Source organism: Periplaneta americana, chromosome 16 (assembly GCF_040183065.1).
Source record: "Periplaneta americana isolate PAMFEO1 chromosome 16, P.americana_PAMFEO1_priV1, whole genome shotgun sequence".
Lineage (NCBI taxonomy): Eukaryota > Metazoa > Arthropoda > Insecta > Blattodea > Blattidae > Periplaneta > Periplaneta americana.
The window spans coordinates 176160738-176184512 of NC_091132.1; the positions used below are offsets into that span (position 1 = coordinate 176160738).

The 23775-nt window shown below is 34.3% G+C and overlaps 1 protein-coding gene across 2 annotated transcripts in view; it reads right to left on the bottom strand.

The window, feature by feature from the left end:
• LOC138692027 (zinc finger protein 664-like) overlaps window positions 1-23775 on the bottom strand; it is a 105572-nt gene extending 81797 nt beyond the window's left edge. Inside the window, exons 1-5 of one of the 2 annotated variants that reach the window (XM_069814830.1) lie at window positions 23643-23775; window positions 17221-17318; window positions 15086-15223; window positions 7556-7638; window positions 1449-2811 (exon numbers count right to left, since the gene is read on the bottom strand). In XM_069814830.1, coding sequence (XP_069670931.1) covers window positions 1908-2811; window positions 7556-7638; window positions 15086-15223; window positions 17221-17313 — 1218 coding nt within the window. In that variant the 5' untranslated portion in view covers window positions 17314-17318; window positions 23643-23775 and the 3' untranslated portion in view covers window positions 1449-1907. Of the gene's footprint in view, window positions 1-1448; window positions 2812-7555; window positions 7639-15085; window positions 15224-17220; window positions 17319-23642 lie in introns of those variants that run through there. The other variant, XM_069814835.1, reaches the window with a different exon arrangement.

Sequence of the window (23775 nt, forward strand, 5' to 3'; positions counted from 1 at the left end):
CAAATGGCAAGTCTTCTTGTGGGGGAGATGTAAATACATGTTCTACCAGGTGCGTCCAACAACTAGAGAAGACATGAAACAAAGAATCAGAGAAGCCTGTGGGTCTCTCAGCTGTACTGAAGTGCAATCACAGATGTTAGGTGGTGATCAGAACATTGTTTAGCACAGGATGGCGTACATTTTCACCACTTACTATGAAGAGTGTACGTACATAAACAATAAACAACATTTCTTAGAAAATACAAATGGTTACAGAAAAAAAAGTATAAGTAAAAGTTGTTTCCATGGTCTCATTTGAAATTTCGAAATTGACCACATGTACCCCTACTTACGTTCTTTTACGGGAAATGGTACTATCGGTACCTACAATCGATTCTTTACATAGGTTTACTGTAGGTTATCAAAACTTTTTTATGAACGATATTCCCCTATGCAAATATAACTTTTCAGGTAAAGCTTCCTGTAAAGCAGATTTAAATAATTTCAAGGGAAAAATTGTTCCGGGGCCGGGTATCGATCCCGGGACCTCTGGTTGAACGTACCAGCGCTCTGCCAACTGAGCTACCCGGCAACTCTACCCGAAACCGTCTCAACTTTTCCCTTTATATCCACACAACTCGCGTGGGCTAACGAAACGCCAGAGACCCACATCGAGTGCACACAAACTGTGTGATATGAAATTGTGGTTTTCTGTTAACGTACACAGTGACGTATATATTATGCAAATATAATCTTTCAGGTAAAGCTTCTTGTAAAGCAAATTATTCCATATTCCCCTACTTATAACAGTGAACAATAATGTCAGATGTATCTGAAGTCTGATCAGTGTAATATGTAGCTAATCGACAATGTATGCAATGGAGTGGGAAGAATGGAACTGGTTACCCTACCGCATCATCTCCTGTTTAGTTGCCTCATAAGTGATTTATTTATATATATATATATATTACTTGTGAGGTTCTGATCTGTCTACGGACAAATGACTAAACAAACAGGCTGAGCTACGACATGATAACTGTTAAATAAGCGGGAAATATCGTAGACTATAACAGAAACAACTCACAACAGCCTGATGTTGAACTTAGAGACAATGGTTGCCAAACGCCACAAAATTGTGACGTAATAGAAATGCAACCCGCACAACACCACTATGGCAAGTTGGAATGGGTTTTTCCTCAGGTAGTGCTGTGAATGACAGTTCAGAGAGGGCTATGACCGAAAAAAAATATTCTTCTAATTATTGGCCAGATACAGTTTATTCCTTTTAAGTTTTCCCCTACTATTTATCATTCTTGTATTAGTAACAAAATAATATATCTACGTTCTTATTCACCAAGACAGAAAACACGTACTTTACACAGCAGAATTTCGAATTAGAAAAATGTACCAGAGTAATCATGAAGTTACAAATTACACTATAATAATAGACGTAATAAAAGTCGAAAACATTTACGATGAAACTTTTTATTGTTTGTGTATAAGAAATATTAAACTTACAGATGGTAATCATTATAACAAGAATAATGACATCGTACGTCATTCTTTTATGCTCAATTGAACATTTTACAACAAATTAAGGATCTCATATTTTCGCCATCAACATGAAAGAATAATTGTTCCTACCATTCTTCTTAAAATTAACCTTTTAGTGTATTTCTGGTTTGAAGCAGAAAAACATGTGTCGTAACACAGGTTTTGGCGATCACTGCTTAAAGCAATACATACTCCGATAACTTTCAATTGTTTTCGAACTTCTACGACCATTAACATGTCAGAACTGACGTCAACATAACAATAACAGTTTAATGTACTAGAAGAATTCGAAAAGCGTCTATTATACGTCACACCAATTTCTGGGACACTCTGACGGCAAAATACTTTCACACAGTATCACTAATCCTCACACATTATTGATGGGGTGTGATTTCAAGACCTGAGACAGGTTTGTCACTTGTTCCAACTGATACTATAGTTCCAAAGTCACAGTTCCTATATTCCACACATGCGCTTTGAGAGGACTCTATTCCACGTAAATGTTGCCACAGATATGCCTCTTGCAAGGTTTGTCGCTTGTGCAAGCGTGCGTGTCTTTTCAGATGACCGGACTCAGTAAAGTTCTTCCCACAGTAATTGCACTTGTATGGTTTTTCACCAGTATGCACGCGCGCGTGAGTCTTTAAATGACTGGATTCAGTGTAGCACTTCCCACAAACATCGCACTTGTACGGTCTCTCACCTGTGTGTATGCGTAAATGTAGTTTCAGACTTCCCGGGTACGAAAAACTTCTGCCACAAACATCACAATTAAAGGGTTTTTCACCGGTGTGTAAGCGTGAATGCCTTTTGAGGCAACCCGAGTGCGAAAAACATTTGCCGCACACGTCACAACTGAACGGCTTGAGGCCTGTGTGTACGCGTGAATGTGTATTGAGATTTGTCAGGCGCGAAAAAAACTTCGCACACAAATCGCAACTGAATGGCTTCTCGCCTGTGTGTACGCTTAAATGCTTCTTGAAATCTCCCGAGTGAGAAAAACACTTTCCACACACGTCACAACTGAAACTTTTCTTCACTGTGTGCACGCGTGAATGCATATTGAGATTTGCGGAGCGCGAAAAACACTTTCCACACACATCGCAACTGAATCGCTTCTTCCCTGTGTGTACTAGGCCATGGCTTTTGAGACTTGCAGAGCCTGGAAAACACTTTCCGCAAACGCCACAATCGTATTTCGTGTCGTCTGTATGCAGATCCCCTTGTGGAATATTTTCGCAGATTGTTGTATCTCCACTAGAATGGGTGGCTGCAACGCTGACAATTATATGTGCCATTAGCGGAAGGAATAATGTCTAAATCACATGGAATCAACTACATGGACATTATGATAAGCTATATATTTTAATTTGAGTTTTCATATACTGACTTTGTAAGAAGATTCATTACTTACATTCAAAATATTGAAAACTAATTTTGTAAATAATTACACATCCAAATAATTGGTTTTGCTCGCAATTCTATGTTTGGCTGTTAGCCATATGACATTGTTTCAACCACTAATTTTATAAATCAACGTCATGTATTTTGCAAGGTCATAATACTACACTGTTAATGTTAGTTAAGAGTATTTTAGTAAAAAAAGAATAGAGTATACAGAAAAGGATGTAAATAGGAGTGAAAATAATATGGAGTCGATAGACCCAATTTTAGAAGAAGAGGTATGGAATGCTTTGGCAAGATCACGTAATGGAAAAGCACCTGGACCAGGGGGAATACCAATGGAATTATGGAAATGTGGAAGTGCTCCACTTTTAAAGACAATAACAAGGATGTTAAATCAAATTCTAGAAGGGGATTCTATTCCTGAGGAATGGCTGCTCTCATTTATAACGCCAATTTTTAAAAAGGGCAGTAAGAAAGACCCATCAAATAATCATGGTATTAGTGTGATGGCCTCGATGAGTCGATTATTTAGTAAAATACTGTAATATCAAGAATTGAAAATAGTATATCCACCCATATATCAGAGGAAGAGGCTGGTTTCACTGCAGGAAAGTCTTATTTGGATAATATATTTACACTTCGACAGATTATGGAAAAGAGAAGCTTAAAAGGTCAAGAAACACATTTAGAATTTATAGACCTGGAAAAAGCATATGATTCAGTGCCCGTACAATAACTATGGGAATCATTGAAGAGAATGCATGTGCAAGAGCTTATTATTAATCTGGTAAAGAGATTGTATCAGAGCTGCAAAGCTGTTGTTAAATGTGGAAAGGTGATTTCATCAGAGTTTGTTGTATCTAAAGGCCTGAGACAAGGATGTGGAATGTCACCATCTCTATTTAAGATCTATCTAGAAACTGTTTTGAGCCAATGGAAAAGGTCTTGTAGCTCAATGGGAATTGAAATTAAGAATAAGATTATACATTCATTACTTTTTGCAGACGACCAGGTCATCATGGCACAAGAAATGGACGACATAAAATTTATGACAAAAAAGTTAATAAGTTGGTATAAATCAGGAGGTCTAAATATTAATTTTACAAAGACAGAATGTCCGGTTGTCAGCGGAGAAAGTAGAAATTTGAATTTAGAGAATGGTGTAATTCGGCCGATGGACCATTTTAAATACTTGGGATCAGTACTACATCAATCTGGTTCATGTGAGAGAGATGTTGAAAATAGGGCCCGCTCTGCTATAAAGCAGTTAAATGGAGTCCTTTGGAGTCAGAACATAACACACAAGACAAAGCTGATGATTTTAAATGTGATAGTAGAAAGTATTCTGACATATGGTGCCGAGGGCTGGACATTGAATGAAAGACAAAAAAATACTATTAAAGCAGTGGACATGGATGGTTTACGACGTAGTTTGCGGGTGTCTCGTCTACAAAACGTTAGGAATGACATTACCATGGAAGAGTTGAACTACAAGAAGATATAATCGACCGTATGGAACAAAGACAACTACAATGGTTTGGACACGTGCAACGGATGTCAGACGAGAGGTGGCCCAAGAAAGTATTGATTTGCTCTCCACCTGGAAGAAGAATAAGAGGACGGCCTAGATATATGTGGAGGGGAAGAATTATAGAAGCAATGAGAGCTAGAGGCCTGGAAGATGGATCCTGGAATAACAAAGAAGAATGGAAAAAGGGAATCCAAGGTAACTGCTTATAAAGTGGAGAAGCCTTTAAAAGTAAGTAAGTAATGTTTTTAAGTTCATAATATTGATATGTTATTCGTTTAGCCCTGATGATGCCATACACGGCAAAAGCGTGTCAGATTCCAATTATAAGTATGACCTAATATTTTTATTTGTATAATTCATTAGAGTAATAAACTATGACAGTTATTGAAGGACATTATTACTTATTTTTTTGTATGAACATATTTCGTTGAGTAATGAAAGAAATCTATGAGAGAATTTTTGTCTTCTGTACTTCCAAGTCATAAATTTAGTATAACTTCTTGTGACTTATTTGTACGGAATTTCTGTCAATACCGTTTCGAATTCCATCAATGTAATTTAATCAAGTTCTGTTCCCAGTTCTAATTTACGTGTTGTGGAACTAAAAAGCCACGAGTCCAAATGTCTGTAAAGTACTCTCGACATTCTTGTTTGGAGACAGGGTTCAACCGTACTGTCAATGACCTCATTATAATAGTAATAATAATAATAATAATAATAATAATTGTAATAAAACTAATCATTATAAGAATTAACAATAATATAGTAATAAAAATAATCATTATAAGAATTAACAATAATATAGTAATAAAATTAATCTTAATAATAACAATAGTAATAATATTATTAGTAATTATGATTATAATAACAATAATAATGATTATAAGAATAACAACAAGACAGTAATAATAGCAATCAACGTAACAAAAACAACAACAATGCAGTAATAACAACCACAATAATACAATAATAATAAATTCGCCAAAAATGGTATAAATCTTGATTTGTTCCACATCTTAGAGATCCCAGGTTATGGAATTCAATAAATGACATGAAAAAAAGTCATGAAACAAATATATGCAAATATGACAGTAATGAAGACAAGAAACAATTTACCTAAAGAAATCTTAGTAGTGAATGTATTCCGACAAGGAGATTTCTTAACACCTACCTAATTTAATCTCGATACAGATGGAATTACAAGATAATTAAACAATTATTTTCAACAGTGAAGATGGGATGGCAGTAGCCCCGAAACATATCTGTTGTATATTTAAGTTCTTAATACATTTTAATACAACGTGATCACAGAACTATATTATTGATTTTATGCATTACTATAAAATTATAAAATTAAATTAATGATTACTGTACAATTACTGACCATAGCAATTCTCAATACAGTAAAATATGGAATTGAGATAAGTAATAACAATTTCAATTCAGATATGCAGACGTCATAATACTTACAACACATTCTGAATATAATTTACAAATACTACTCCAGCAATTTAAACAAAGCGCAAGCGAATATACGATGGAAATTTCAGGAAATAGAACTAAGGCGTTAGTATCGTGAAAAGAACCTACAAGAGGGAAATTAGAAATATGTTAACATAACAGAGCAACTAATTTAAATATCTAGGCATTGACATTATTATCACGAACTCAATAAATGATGAAGTAACATCATTAAGATCGCATTGTAAACCACTTTTTATCAAGTAGGTTATAGTATTTACTTTGCCATTGTTATATGTTTTGTTTGAGCTGCCTCCTTTATATGAAGAAAAAAAGTTCTAAATTCAACCGCAAATTGTCACCTTCATGATTATTACAACCATAATAGAAATAATAGCTATCCTAATAAGAATAAATATGGTATCACTCAAAACAGTTTTGATACGGGTGCAATAAGACTTTAAAGTAGATTACCTTCTTATATAAAGGAATCTTCTAAAAGGTCGCTCAGAACTAAATTGAAGGCAAATCCTCTTTATGATCTTGAGGGATATTTTATTCTTAATTAGTAGAATATTTTGTTCTGACGTTGTTACACACTCTATAATGTTTCCAGCATTGTCTGCTTTTGCCTGTTTGCCTGCCTGCCTCTATCTTTCCATGCATCCATCCGTCACAGCAAGAAAATACTAACAAAAATTGGAAATTGCCACAGTACTGCGACATTAGGTAATAAAAATTTTAAGAAGGACACCAAAACTAAGATTAATAAATCACTTGTTAAACTTGTACATAGTTATTGATGTAAATCCGGAGATATAACACAAAAACCTAAGGAGATAAATGAAGGAACAGAAATGAAGATTTTAAGAAGCACACAAAAATCACAAAGGCATATAATCAAAAGTCAAATAATTACGGATGAATGCAAAATGAAACCTGTGAATAACTGGATAATGCATAGAAAAAATTAAATTGCATTAACATCTCGATTATATGGAGGAAAACTGATTGGTGAAGAGAGATTGGAAACCAAATTTAGTTTGCACACATTCATAAATGGTCGCAACAAACTCCACGTTTAATGGGAAGGGGAGACAGAGAAGAAAATTATGCATTTTATAAATCCAAAAATTCAAATCCTTTCAGATTTATTAATTTCCTTTTATGAACTTAGGATCAGTGCGGGTTCTGTAGCAGAGAAGAAGGACTGAAAGAAGTAAAACTAATTTCGTTCAACGTTATAAAGAAAAGTATATTAGAAATGCATGATCAAGTGTCAGAAAAAATGGAAACCAAATTTCCTGAGAACATGCCATTGGTCTATGATAGAGATCAATCAATTGTCCTGCATTAAACGTGATAAGGTAAAGGCAGATCTATGCATACGTATTTTCTTTGATAGCAGCAATATCAGCTCCAGTAGTTTTAGTAATGGTACAGTAATGGTGGGTCAGGTTTCGTGATAGTGATAGGATATCTTATAGTGCATGGCATTTATGTCCGCAAGGTATACTGAAGTTTTCATATGAACAATAATCATGCTGAAACTACAAATATATTGATGGTTTAACTAAAGCAGTGAAACCAACGACAAAGTAAAGACTCATATATTTCACTCACCTCTCAGCTAAAATTTCATTCTCTTCTGCCGTTACTTCGAGTTTGACCTCCTCCTTCACTTGATCCAACTCACAAAACTCTTCCTGTGGGAGAAGATTATGTGAAACAGACACATAGGACAATTATACAGGAACTATCAATCGATGGTAGTTTATATACCCCAGATATGAATATAAATCTTACCGAAAGCAGTAGAAAATATAAGCATTGTTGGCAAATATATGATATAGAATGAAATACAAAAAGGAAATAAAAAAAATACTGGCATTTTGTAGCAAATATCGTGTATTAAGTACATTTTGTACCACAATGAGTTAATTCAAACAAAATAACAAAGATTCTCGCACCATTTTCAAAGATGATCACAAGTGAGAACCAGACATGTCAGGGAGTATAAATTTGCAACTGATCCAATCCTTACGGTAAAGTCACTAATGGAAAAATGTTATGAAGGATGTGAGGACCTATTTTAGACATTTGCGGATTACCAGCAAGTACTTTAAAAGATTAAATTAAACACAACAGGATTAATAAAACAATGGAAGAATTTCAAATTCCAGGGTAACTTTACAGTGATGGAAAGATAGTCAATTCTGTGAACGATACTTTGAATTTCTACATGTGTAGGATACTAATTACTTAGACTTTTATATGGCTATAATTATTTGTATAAATATTTAATAACCTACATTTCTGACAAAAAACTTACAAATTAAACCAAAGCCTTCCACTCTAATAAATATAGAATATAATCTAAATTTAACAGAAGAAATATTGAAATCAGAAGTAAACACTGAACTAATGTAACAATTGTCTTTAGAGACAATTAATATTAGGTACCCTCCACAAAACTGGCTTCATTTATACACCGACGGATCCTTGATCTCCAGAGAACAAGGTGCCGGTGCAGGTGTTACGTGCTGTCTCTTCTCACTTTATAGATCTCTTGGGTATGGAACAACAAGTTTTGATGGAGAAGTCAATGCAATAAGTGAAAGTCTCAGGAATCTTCTATGCCACATCAATAAATTTAAAAATGCAGTAATATTGTCAGACTCCAAAGCAGCTATTCTATCAATAGTCTCTAAACACACACCTTCATCTCAAACAGCAGAAATAACTAAAATGCTCTCTCAATTAATATCACTCAATAAAAGAATTGTATTCCAATGGATACCATCCCATTGTGGAATCCTGGGAAACGAGAATGCGGATGCTTTAGCAAAGAAGGGCAGCACTGGTACTTACAGATCTGTTACTAAATCTACATATTACTCTGTGAAGAGATTTATTAAATCTACATACTTAGACTTCAACAAACAAAATTTGATAACACAACCACAAGGGAAAAAATGGAACTCTCTGCATCATAATCCACAGTTAATTTCCGATTTACCAAGAAAATCGTCTGTAGCTGCATTTAGATTGGCAACAGGCCATTATTGTTTGGCCAAGCATCTGCATAGAATTGGAATATATCAGTCCCCTAACTGCCCATTGTGCAACTCAAACCAAGAAATGGATTCAGAACATCTCAAAATCTGTGCTTCAGTGGCTGACCTTGACAATATCTTTGAAAAATATTGGAGTGCAAGAGGTCAAATGACTTTATTGTCAAACGCCTGGCATTAGAAAACAACAACAACATTTGTGACAAATCAGTAGTTAACTGCCTGCAAGCCTTATTATTAAAAGAAATTAAAATATCCATCCTTTGCCTATTTAGCTATTCTGGCCACCTACTAATAGCGTGGATGCAGATCAATCTTCAATAGGTTTAATTTAATTGTCACAGACTGACAAAATAAATCAAAGGAGATGAACGTTGAAATCTGTTCCATATTAAACTACGTATAAGTGTCTTTAAATAAAGTAAAACGATTTTTGTCTTCAGTACTGATTAGAAATAAGGACTTAAAAAAACTGATTTTTCAAGATATTTTTTCATTAATGCACAAATTATTCCAGTACATTCTACTGAAAAAAAAATTTAGTTTTTCTTTGGAAGCATTATTTCTCATTCCAGCTGAAAAGCACGAGTTCGTAGATCACATTTCTCATAATGGTAGCAATCGTAGTAATAATTGCTTGTTTGTAAACATAAGAACGTGATTTTTTGTTACAAGACATGTACAAAATATGTTGTTGTTGTTTTCTAATGTCAGGCATTTGACAATAAAGTCATTTGACCTCTTGCACTCCAATATTTTTCAAAGATATTATCATGGCCAGCCACTGAAGAACAGATTTTGAGGTGTTCCGAATCCATTTCTTGGTTTGGGTTGCACAATGGGCAGTTAGGGGACTGACATATTCCAATTCTATGCAGGTGTTTGGCCAAACAATCATGACCTGTTGCCAATCTAAATGCAGCTACAGACGATTTGCGGGGTAAATCGGGAATTAACTGTGGATTTTGATGCAGAGAGTTCCATTCTTTCCCTTGGGATTGTGTTATCAAATTTTGTTTCTTGAAGTCAAAGTATGTAGATTTAATGAATCTCTTCACAGAGTAATACGTAGATTTAGTAACAGGTCTGTAAGTAGCAGTGCTGCCCTTCTGTGCTAAAGCAGCCGCATTCTCGTTTCCCAGGATTCCACAATGGGATGGTATCCATTGGAATACAATTCTTTTATTGAGTGATATTAATTGAGAGAGCATTTTAGTTATTTCTTTCTGCTATTTAAGATGAAGGTGTGTGTTTAGAGACTATTGATAGAATAGCTGCTTTGGAGTCTGACAATATAACTGCATTTTTAAATTTATTGATGTGGCATAGAAGATTCCTGAGACTTTCACTTATTGCAATGATTTCTCCATCAAAACTTGTTGTTCCATACCCAAGAGATCTATAAAGTGAGAAGAGACAGCACGTAACACCTGCACCGGCATCTTGTTCTCTGGAGATCAAGGATCCGTCAGTGTATAAATGAAGCCAGTTTTGTAGAGGGTACCTAATATTAATTGTCTCTAAAGACAATTGTTTTAGTATTTCAGTGTTTACTTCTGATTTTAGTATTTCTTCTGTTAAATTTAGATTATATTCTATATTTAATAGAGTTAAAGTGTTTGGTTCAATTTGTAGGTTATCTTTTAAATTCGGGATATTGATTTTCTGTTTTAATTCTTGAACAATGGATATGAAACTTTTTTGAGTTTTCAATCTACAGAGAGGACTGTGTGAAAGCCAATTGTTTCCTGGTAATCTAATAAGTTTTTCATATTGAATCAGTGCTCTTTCTTCTATTGTTATTTTGATGCCAAAAGTGATCACAATCATTTAATAATGACTTTGGAACAGTTCTATTTTTTTTTTTTTTTTTTGCCTATTCTTAAAGTCTGTGTCATTTAAATCCCACAAACACGTTCACGTATGTATATATATATATATATATATATATATATATATATATATCCCACTTCATTTCGTAAATCAATCCACAGATCAGGACGTGTTTAACCTCGAAACTACAAGTTCCATTTCACGAAAAGTTGGAAGCAGCTGAATCTCAGCCACGCCATTACATTTACGTATGCGCATTCAAATAAAAACGAGTTACAAAACCTAGTGTCGTAGTATAAGCTAGCATTAAGTAAGAAAGTAAATAGGTAACTATTTAAAGAGGTAAGTATTTAAATAAAGAAGCATTTAAATAAATAAATATTTAAATACTATATGAATAAGACAAAAATAAGTAAGTAATTACATAAGTATTTAAATAAGTACATATTTAAATAAATAAATCTTTAAGTAAATAAAGAAAGAAATAATTTAAGTTAAAATAATTGTTTGCCTGTAAATTCCATGCCAACGCATCTAACAAGTGTAAGCACTTACTACGCAGTAAATTATAGTAACAACACTTCGGGGATTTAGAGTCATAACGACGTATCTACAAAATTCATGTTTTGAGATAAATGCAAAACAAGTTTTGCAACAACTGAAACACTATCACTGTTACCGCCTACGTTATTGTGTGCGACATATGTGATAACTCGTTGTTATTAGAGTATGTTTACATCCGCTCAACAATTTTTTTGTGTTTAAGCTAGGTGTTACATAAGAAAAAAAAAAGACTGTGTTGTAGATACGTTGTTTTGACTTTAAATAAATTGTTCTTTTTGCAAGTTACACTTGAGTTTAATATTAATGACAATAGAAATAATGCACTGAACTGTGTATATATTAATGTGTAATTACATCTAATTATTGTGAAACAAACAGTTTTATAAGTCTTTCTTCTAATATTGATTAGCAAGGTGCTGGATAATATGCCAAAATGCTTGAAATACTAAACTGATGGCAATATACCATAATTCACCATAACAAAGTGCAATGACTTTTACACAAACCTGTATCACTGAAACAATTGTAAAAAATTGTTATATTGAAGAAGGAATAGTCCCCAGTAATAGTAATAATAATAATAATAATAATAATAATAATAATAATAATAATCACAGTGCTACAGCACTTTAAGAGTCCAGACCGACCAGCCAGCTGCTGGCCTCAAGCACAGATGCTTAAGCAGAGGTGGAATCTAACTAAAATAGAGGTATCGTGTGGTTAGCACGATGGTCCCCCTACTATCCGTTATAGCTGGCTTCCTTAACCGGATTTCTCTACTTATCATAGCTCTCCAAGTGCATCACAATGCTGATTATCATCATTAACTTTCGCTTCTTTCCAGTCTGTAACATTATTTATTAATTACTTATAGCATTGTGGTGATAATGGTCAGGAATAATCTCATATTGCGTAGATCCAGAAGATCTTTTAAGTTTTTGTTTCTGAATAGGAGCTGGAGAAGAAAACAAAGGCTGAAGTGTGAAAGAATCTCGCATTCTTGGTTTAGTTCTGTGGATTAGTATTCTTCTAAACTCAAATTCTTGAGAAGTCCTGTTGCTGTATTTAAAATAAGTGTGTTCTAAGTCTTCTTTCTTGTACTGAAACCAGGCCATCTTGAGCCAATTGACATTATTTACATCACTGAAAACTTTTCTGTCCTTTCTCATGTAGCGCCTCAGTTCTGAAAAATTCGGTACATGCTGAATTTCAATTATATGGTTTTTTTGTTTGTCATTCTGACAATAGTCAATCATCCCGATGTGAAATAATTTTGTTCTTTTCTCTACTGAGACATGATCAGAGTCGTACTCTATTTGTAGTCTGACTCAAAGGACATATCATTGATTAGAGGGATGTCAAGATGCCCAACAGCATGCAAAAACATAACAGACATATTTTATATTTCTGGTTTGTCCACCGCATGTTTTGAAAAAGGAATTCCATTTCTTACCATCTGCATTTCTGTAGGAAATTAAAAAGACATGAAGCAACTTCTGCAGATCCACGTTTGGCAGTTCTTTCACTCCACGTAACATGTGACTTCTCTACAGAAAATTTATTGCATACAGTTCAGTTGTACACAGCCAATCTTCGCCCGTTAAATAATGCTTTAGCATCTGTTTTGCGACAGTAGCAGACAGCCTCCAGATCAAATTCAGCTAAATGGAAGCTTCTGCATCAATGTTGTCTTTTCTAGCCCTCGCTGAACATTTCTGTTCATTGTGAGCATCCTGACCTTGACAGTGAATTTCTTTGCATGTGGCATTCATTTGAGAAAATCTGTAGCATGTATCGCAGAAATCATTTAGGCAAATGGAAGGGCAAGTTAAATTCTGTGTTGTGAATATATTTCGATAAAATTATTCTTTTCAGTAGTTATGCCATCATTTTCACATTTTTCAACGTACAGTTTGAACATTTTCCTACGATTTAACTGAGGCAAGTACTCTTTCTCTGAACATTTTCAGGCATAATGTGATATTATTTTTCGAAAATTATTAATATGAAATGTAATTCCTTCCATTACAACATCTGACTTAGGCAAGCTGGTTTGTGCTGACCTCTTTGATCTCTCGAAATTATATAATGTTCATTCCTTTTATACATACAGCATTTCATGTGTGAACGATTCAGGCAAATCGAGTGTTGCAAGAAACTATGCCTGACAGACTTACCATTTTTCACCATCTATCTTTGGTTAAAATCTGATTATCTGTGTCATTTAAATTCCAAAATTCTTCATGAATTGGTAGCCACTCAGCCTGAGTAAATTTGAAATTGCATTTCTTTATACATTTTGAGCAATCTTTCTGTTTAACTGACCGTCCAGCAATTGATTTGCCTTTGGTAGATATTCTGAACTTTCAGACTATGGAATATGCCCGTACTTTTCGGAATGTGCGTAAAGGGATAATTTTGATTTGAAGTATGTACGTAGTGACTAATTTTTAAGTAAAATGGTTTATAAGCAATTATAACGCACTTTACATCTGTTGATTTTATCAAAATTCTAAAACTGAATATTAGCGACGAGTAATGAAACAACATTACCGGTATATAATCTTACCATTGCAGACTTCAGTATTGATCCTTAATGTCGAAAAGGCATTGCGGAAGTTAACTGAATCTGAATTCTCTTCAGTAACACATTTTTCAGGAGATCAAGAATTTTAATTCCTCTAAAAAACACATCGATTGCTCAGCACAAGTTCATTGAACGATATCTTTGCATGACTGAAAGTACCGACAATATGTATAAATGTTAAATGTTATGTTTTATTTAACGACGCTCGCAACTGCAGAGGTTATATCAGCGTCGCCGGATGTGCCAGAATTTTGTCCCGCAGGAGTTCTTTTACATGCCAGTAAATCTACTGACATGAGCCTGTCGCATTTAAGCACACAAATGCCATCGACCTGGCCCGGGATCGAACCCGCAACCTTGGGCATAGAAGCCCAGTGCTATACCAACTCGGCAACCAGGTCGACAATATGTAGAATTGGAGTGCACTAGGAATAACAATAACTTTTAAAATCCTTTATTTCAAGGATTACACCAACAGTTAATGAATATAAGGATGCAGATACTCTATATTATGATTTCGTATCTGAAAATAAGTGATACGCATTTAGAGACAAAACAACGGATCTACACATACGCTGTTCTAACATTCAACACCATAGCGTTATATATGGAGCCAAATTAACGTATAAGGTGATACGTTGTTCTGACATTAAATAATCACGTGCATTTGTAGATACGCAGCACACTATCTCCGTAACGGTTAAAGATAGACGTTCCGCTGTTTTGTCATTAAATAGATTGGTTCCCCAAGTCAGTAAGGATGTAGATATGTCAAAATAGCCAATTTTGTAGATACGCTGTTATGACTCTAAACCCCCGACTTTATGTTGGCAAGAAAATGAACTAAAAGCGGATAAGGCAAAAATTATCAGTGGTGATGTAAAAATTGAAGTTAATATAATTTAGTGAACATTCAGCATTGCAGTCTCAACGACAATAAACAAGGTGGAAATGATTTACGAATGACTACAGGATGGAGAAGTTGAAAGAATGAGAGCAACAATTCTATTCCCTGGTCCCCGAATGTAGCAGCCGTATCAGCCAGTAAATAAGACAGAGAACTACCGACCAACACACTTCATAGACTGCACTCACCTCAGCTTCACTCTTCACGATAGGCAAGTCAAATGCTACTGCATTTTCTTCAAATGGCATCTCTGATTTCACTTCGTACCTGTCGTCCATGCATTCTGTCTTTATTTCAGCGACGTGCAAATGTAATGAATTTCCTTCCTGCAAAATAGAGAGCAAAATAATTGGGGAATGTATCATATAAAGATGTTCACAGGCACTCCTAGAAATAGGACGACCTCTCACAGTATCCAGTCAGTGTGGAAGGTTTCAACCCTCCATATTCGTGGGAACAATTGGACTCAAATATAAATAAATCAACTGAACACCTCTGTACAATGAGGTTGGATGTAACACTTGGACAGCATGTTACATCCAAACCTTTTCCAAAGAAGTACTCAACCAATGAAAAGGAAAACAGTCGAGAATTTCTACGGCAGACTTGAGAGTATAAATTTCCTCTGAGCAGACTATTGAGTCTTTCGCTGCAGACTTTGAGAACACAGAATGTAGTCCAGAGGGCTATAACAGGCGAGAGCGATCCAATCCAATCTTTTTCCTGTTAATTGCTTTCAACTCTAAGCAGCCTCCACTCAAAACTCTAACATCGTTTCTTACCAACATTCCGACACTGAATTTAAATATACAGTGTTCGTTGGGAGACGGGAGGGAAAAAGACCTTTGGGGAGGCCGAGACGTAGATGGGAGGATAATATTAAATGGATTTGAGGGAGATGGGATATAATGCTAGAGATTAGAATGATCGTGCTAAGGACATGAACCGATGGCGGGCGTATGTGAAGGCAGCAATGAACCTCTGGGTTCCTTAAAAGCTATAACTAAGGATATACTGACTTTTAAAGGATCAAGAAGGCTATAGAGATGAGAATTAAGTAGAATGTTTCTATTCTTACGAAAATGAGTATGTTCTAGTGGTTATGACTATATAGTCACAGGAAGAACTTATACTGATAAGTACAAACCTTGACAAAGTACTTAAGTTTTATTCTTACTACCCATTGGGTGATAAAAAAAATGAGTATATAGTATATAGGCTATTAGACTTGTTTAGTAAATACTCTTGTTAGTAAGAATAAAAACATTTGAATACGTAGAATATACTCAAGTGTCCATCTTGTACAGAATACATACTCATATTTGTTAAGAATAAAAGCTAGTATATTCACATTTTATAAGTTATTTCTCATGCTATAATGAGTATGGTGTGTAGCAGGCTCAGTTCTGAATATCTGTTGATTTTTATTCAGTTTAAAGTTAAGTCTGAAGAAATTTCAGAATTTTTTTAACGTTGTAGTGCCTCATGAAAAAATATAGAAAAATACGTGACCATGTGGATCCAAAGAACTTCATAAACCTTTAACTTTTCACAAAAGGAAATGTAAATTGGTTAAACACGTAAATGTTCTTCGTAAAAAAAGATCTATAAAAATATGAATGACTATGAAATGATAAGGTTAGATTGCATTGTTACTTATAATTAACAATTACAGTTTATTTTGCAAAATATGAATTGCAAACTGCAATTACTTGCAGCTTTAAAATTGCAATGTGGTCAAAGGGGCTATATAACACGAGTATATACTAACGTTTAAATGATTAAGAAGGCTGTTGAAATGGGTATATATTCGCGTTAGGTAGAATGCTTTTATTCTTACAAAAATGAGTATGTTCTAGTGGGTAGGAGTATATAGTCACAGAAAGCGCTCATACTCCAAAGTACAAACCTTGAGAAAGTACCTGAGTTTTACTCTCACTACCCATTACGTCTCGACTAGTCTTATCTAAGGACAGCTGGTTTGAGTCTTGACGGGAAAAGAAATTATTTCAAAACATATCGGCCAGTGTACGATACACAACATTCTGAGGAATTAGAGGAGATACAATATGTAGCGAAAACTGCTTCCATAGATCAGCTATTAAGGCTAGTGATATAATGATAACCATACTAAACCCCTGTACAGGTAGGATGATCGTGCACCTCTGTTGACGCAAGTGACACGAGGACAGCAATCGTGTAGTCAGTTTTGGCTCTGTACGAACAGTCGCATTTGGAATTGTTATAGGATACTTTTTGCATCATAAGGTATTTTGTTAAAAACGAACCATTAAGAAAATAAATATAATTGCTCTCAATATACCTCAGATGAAGGCTTCTTAGCTTCTACATCCGCGATACCACTTGCCTGTACAGCCAGTGGGTCGCACTCAGGTTCCATCTTGATCACGTCCATTACGACTGAAAAAGAAAATTAAGAAACTTAAATTTACACGCAGAATGTCAGCTATCTGGGTAGACTTACTGGCTTGGTAAATAATTCGGCATCTGCGTTGTATGTGCATTTCTGTGGGCGCATGCGAACACACACCAAGGATGTTTGAGAATAAGGTGCTTAGGAAAATATTTGGGGCTAGGAGGGATGAAGTTACAGGAGAATGGTGAAAGTTACACAATGCAGAACTGCATTACTCGGTCACAATACGATAACACGCTAGAAATACCACTCCACACATCATCTCTTTATTCTTCATCTTTCACTGTTGCTACTTCTCGTCACTGGAATTCTCTGCCGCCTGAAGTCAAGGGCTGCCGAACTTTAATTTCCTTTAAATGTAAATTAGAAAAATATCTTATGATGAGTTGCCAGACCTAACGCGTTGCAAATATTTAATGGAATGTGTTCAACCGTATTTATTTTTATTTTTTATTTTCTTTTTTTGTTTCTTATTTTTATTGTGTAATCATGTAAATCGTGTTTATTTATCACACTTAACGGCAATATGTATCCCACTGTGTTGTTTTTTTATTATTAATCTATTTTTGTGTACATTTTATTAAATTGTCGGTTTCTGGTTTAATTATGTAAATCCTACTTAATTGTAATCTAATACTAATATATATTAATGTGTTTATTTTTATTTTTACTGTGTACATTATTTTTATTGAATTATCGGCTTCTGTTTTTATGTGATTCGTATTTGATCCCAACAATATTGATATGTATTCGACTATGTTTATTTTTATTTTATGAGGTAAATTTTTATGTAACTACCTCTTTTGATCTCATTATGTACCAAAATTGTATCAGTATGTAATTACTTAATTCTGATCCAGTTTTATTTTCAACTATGTAAGCAGGTTTTAAACCTGAATGAGTGTAAGAGAACACCTTACGGCCTTAACTCTGCCAGGTTAAATAAAGCCATTATTATTATTATTATTATTATTATTATTATTATTATTATTATTATTAATTTTATTCTTCACATAACATAATTAGGAACATTAAATCCAGACGTTTGAGATGGGCAGGGCATGTAGCACGTATGAGCGAATCCAGAAATGCATATAGAGTGTTAGTTGGGAGACCAGCAGGGAAAAAGACCTTAGGGAATGCGGAGACGTAGATGGGAGGATAATATTAAAATGGATTTGTGGGAGGTGGGATAAGATGGTAGAGACTGGATTAATCTTGCTCAGGATAGGGACCAATGGTAGGCTTATGTGAGAGCGGGGATGAACCTCCTGGTTCCTTATAAGCCAATAGGCAAGTAATTATGGAGTGTGACTATTGCGCGGGTTTTTAAATAAGGGCTCTTGGTTATAGGGTAGTTTTATAAGAACACAGTGTTCCGCTTTTTATTTGTAGGAAGTGAAGGGAACATGTTTTTTTTATTAGTAATTTATTATAATTTATAGGTTTGAATTCGGCGGGCGTTGTGAAGATTGGTGGCCCTTTTTCAGTGGGGGTTGTTGTGATTGCTTGGTGGGTGGAGGAGTTCGAGTGATCGATTGACTGCAGTATTGAAGAATCTGTCTTTTGTCTCGACTTCAGTCGAACTGGATCGTGTCTTGTGCGCGAGTACTTAATTAATTATGCTGAGTTATCTGATAGTTGTGCGTGTGGCAATTTTGGGGATATTTTGAAAGCAGATTGGAAGAGAAAGTGTTTCAAGTGTCAAACATTAATTAGCGGTTTCAATGGGGTGATTGGTTGCTGGATGGTAGAGTTCGATTGATCGATCGATCGATTGCAATATTCGAGGCTCTGTCTTTTGCTTTTTTTTTATTTGGATCTAGGATGGCAGTGGATACACGTCTGATGTGGTGTCAGCGTGGTTGTACATCTTGCAGATACGAACGTTCGATTTGGTTAAAGTAGATTTTTTATTAACCAAGTTCTACTAAGAAATGCGTGAGTTCTTAATTAATCATGTGATAGTTGTGCGTGTGAAAACAGTGTGGTCATTTTCAAAGCAGACTGGGAGAACCTATAGTCACATCACGTCCAATTGGTAAGTTTCAGAGCTTATTATATTCGCTGGTAATAATGGATTTTCAACTTTTTTTTTTTTTAACTTTCATTTTCGCCTTATTTAACGTCGTAACCACCTATAATAATGTGTTCTTAGGTTAGGTAGGTTGGGTTGTAGTTCTTTTCCGACAAATGAAAATATTTCTATCGTTTTTATGACGCTAAAGTACGGCGAAAATGGAAGTTTGGAAAAAATTTCAAAAATAATCGAACTCTATAAGTATCTCAATTTTTAATTTGTAAACGTCAATAACTTTACTCAGATGAAACTATTCTACCTAGTTTTTGCTATACTCTACACATAATTACCCATTTTATTTCCACAGGAAACTTCATAATCTTTTCCATTCTATGCCCCAATATTATTTATGCCAAGAAATAAACCTTTAAGCTTACTTAAAAAATTGTTGATATCTTTTCTCTACGTTCCGTTTAGGGTATATTAAACAGAATTTAATTAACGGTAAGATTATACAAACAATTTTATGCTCGACCATGCCGAAATGTAGTAATAATACACCTAGTAGTAGCCCTTTAACGCACCTCATTAAAGTACACCTATTCATTATAGTTCAGTTGCTCAGCCAATGACAAATCACCATTGTAGCATTATAAAACCGCAAGTATCGCTTATTCTCGGATATGCAATCGAAAGACAACTAGCGAAACGTCACGGAGGCTGGAAATCCAATACTGTCGCACAAGGTTATGTTCTGTTACTATAATAATTAGCGTTAATTGTAAATAATATTCAAATAAATTAAATTTGTCATCTCGTTTTTCAATTCTAAATCAATTTCCAGGTTATATCAAGATTAATGTTCATGTTATTCTCTAGAGTATATATCAAGGTCGATGATATTCGTTCCTCGGAAAAAATCAATACTTTCGCATCTGCGCAAATCTCACAATTTAGAAGATCAGTTGCGCTCTTCACTTACATAACCATAACATGAATACTTATGAATAATTTCAAGTTAGAAATATGGTCGAGCATAAAAAGTCGTATGAAACTTGCCTATAATAGTAATTAAGACGCTCGTATGAAAATTATGAAACTCGCTTGCGCTCGTTTCATGAACAAACATACTCGCGTCTTAATTACTACAATAATAGGCTCGTTGCATAATGAACTATTAAATTCCGTAAAAAAAATATATAATATTTAAATAAATAAATGCGTAACTGTCTACTTTACGTATACTACTAATAACAGAAATGTTGAATTATACTTAGGCTATTACAGTTTATGGAGGTCTCTTTCCAGTTTTTTGGGGAAACGTGTAGTTCCCTTTGAGTAGACGTTTGAAGCTTTTCAAAGCCAATAATGGTTGCCATTCATGTCCATAACCATTCCACAGGCAATTATCAATTCGATTACCATATAGATAATCCATGAAAACGGGAATTCAAAACGATCTGATTATCAAGGTCGATACACGTAAAAAGGGGATCGAATCGTATTCAATACTGAGTTGCATGAAAACGGGTATCGTATTAAAAAAGATCTCAATAAGCTATACATGTGAACGTTTGGCATTTGTTTGATCTGTCAGTAGTTTTATAAACAGAGCGGGCAATCATATATGTTGAAAAGGTATGTTGTAATACATAATATTTTGTTTTTTTCCTGAAAACCAATATTGCCATTCTTCATTAACGCCAGAACATTAAGTTTTCACGCGCCTCATTAAGAAAACGCAGCATTGTTTATTGCTAAGGTCTACAGAGTGACCAACATGCTAACATTTAACCAACATAACTATTTTCGAAACTTCAGCTTCCGTAGTCAATTCGTTTTCAATACGTATCGAAAACTGCATGAAAACAGGGGTGGCACAATAGTATTCAATACCGGTTCGGTAAATGTATCGAAATCGATTTGAATACTACACGAAAACGTAGTACATCTCCGAGAAAAATGTGCTTTGTTATGATTATATACTATACATTGTTTTTTATATAGTTCCAAAGACAGCTTAATTCATCACATCTTTGCCAATGCATATTCATTATTACGTCAATTACTGCATTCTGGGAATTGTTCCCTGGAGTTTCATGCATTATATCAGGCGATCATTTGAAAATGGTGTCCGTGAACTAGACATTTGCCGAGAAATGTGTCGTCTAGACATTATCTCCCAACCTACAATATAGGATAGTATAAGTTCAAAAATTTTGTGCAGAGAGTTAGCCAACAGTTTCGTATAGCCTACTACACAACACTCCATCAATACTGATTTCTTTCGGAAGTAATATCTTCAGAACAACTTGTGGGGCGTTCCAAGATACTATCCTTTACCGCCAGAGCGCTAGTCATTTAGACTTCATCATTTATATCCTAATTATATAAATAAAAACAACTAACAATAGGTACCGTTATCCTAGTCATGATAACCTCATAAAATACCAGTTGTTAAGTAGAATATTTAAGAACTTGAAATAAAATTATTTGGTCCAGGGCGCATCTATATTTGGCGCAAGCATAATTAGTTGAATATGTTTCTTCATTGCAACTGCATTTAAATCACGAAAACCCAATAATTTTGGTCCAGGAAGCATACACTTTGGTGCAAACATAATTCCCTTCACTTGTTCAATTGCTCGTATATGTAAATAACTAAAATATACGATAATTTCATACAGGGATATGCGTTTAAGATGTTTCTCAATAACTCAATAAGTCATTAAAAACCAATGTAAATAGAAAGTAAGTTGTATATGAATATATGCTATAAGCCTACATATCTTTTGCCCCCACTGGGCATCGTCGTTACGTAAGAAAAAAGATAAAAGAATGAAAAACGATGTGGCTAATGAAGATTTTAAGAAATAGACGAAGGTTCATCGTTCTTAATGATTTTCAGACAGAAAATAATAAAACATCCATGGAATGGAAATTGCGAACCGGCGAGCATGCAATAAACACAAATTAATAAGAGCAAATTATAAAAATTATTTATCTTATGCAATAATTGAAGTCTTAAATGTAAGTTTCCATCCACGTAACACGTCATACGAAATTGAATTCATTTTATAAAAATCTTTAATATCTCTTCATTAAAGTTAAGTCATTAACTTAATAATATGTGTATATATATATATATATATATATATATATATATATATATATATATATATATATACACACACTTAAATTGATCTAATAATACACCTATTTAATGTCATATCTTCTTAATGTAATATAGTCACAATGTTATGATTTTCATACTTAACAAACACGTATTTGACAATGAATTTTCGATTCTAGCCTATTTAATTTAATTACTTAACTTTATTACTTCTATCTTAGATTGAAGAGCATCACCGGTCATAATGTACGTTCAAACTTATGCCGTTAATTAACATCAAAAGGCAACCTAACATAGAAACATATCATGTCATAAACGACAACCACAACAACTTTGGTGAATGTAGAGTATCCAACGCCCACTGAACGAATATTTCACTTTTATCATTGCCAACGTTGCGCTGTAATCGTATATGCAAGGTAGGCTATAACAAAAACCTAAACTAACCAAACCTAACCTGTCAAAGCAACAAGTTATACTAAATATGTGTAAAATTGGCCTATGTCTCTATAGTGGGCGGGACATAAGTAACATTGACCAGAATCTCTTCACATAATATATCATATAGATTGCAATTTTATTAATTTATTAGTGAAGGCTTGCACTTTCATATATGTACATGCATTGTAATCACACGCGTGATTTTAATCAATTGACAGTAAGGATATATTTACACAAGAAAAGAGATATTGATGTCCTAAATTATGTTGTTTTTTATTAAGTTTTATGCTCATTAATGTATATTGTATTTTGATTGTAGAGACATATGTACCTATTAGGGATGATATTGCTGCATAAAAAGTTGATCTGATGATGTCGGCATGACCGACGAAAGCGTTAATCCAGTATTAAATTATGTAATATAAGGACTTGTACCTTACAAATATAGAAAGTAAAGTCATTGACTGAAAATAAACATTTCGTATTACTTAAATGTAGGCCTACATATATGTCCTGTACCAAGCTTTTCTATAAAAATGTGCAATGGGTGAAATCAATTCCTTTGCTACAGTATATGCCGACGTACAGCACAACGGAAAGTTGGATTGAAAGCCACGTAGATGTGTGGATACAGTCTCGTTACTCGTAAATTTGTGTGGAATGCAAAGTAAGAATATGCTGCTGTATGTGAATGAAAAAATAATATTTATGTACCTGTTTCCTGCTGCCACTCCTAAGCTTTACTAGTGTCCAATATTAGCACAGAATAACTAGGCTTAATCCACCAAATTTATGTAAATTTCAGCAGTAATTAGGAATGCCGTATTGCCGTGATCACTGTTCAGTT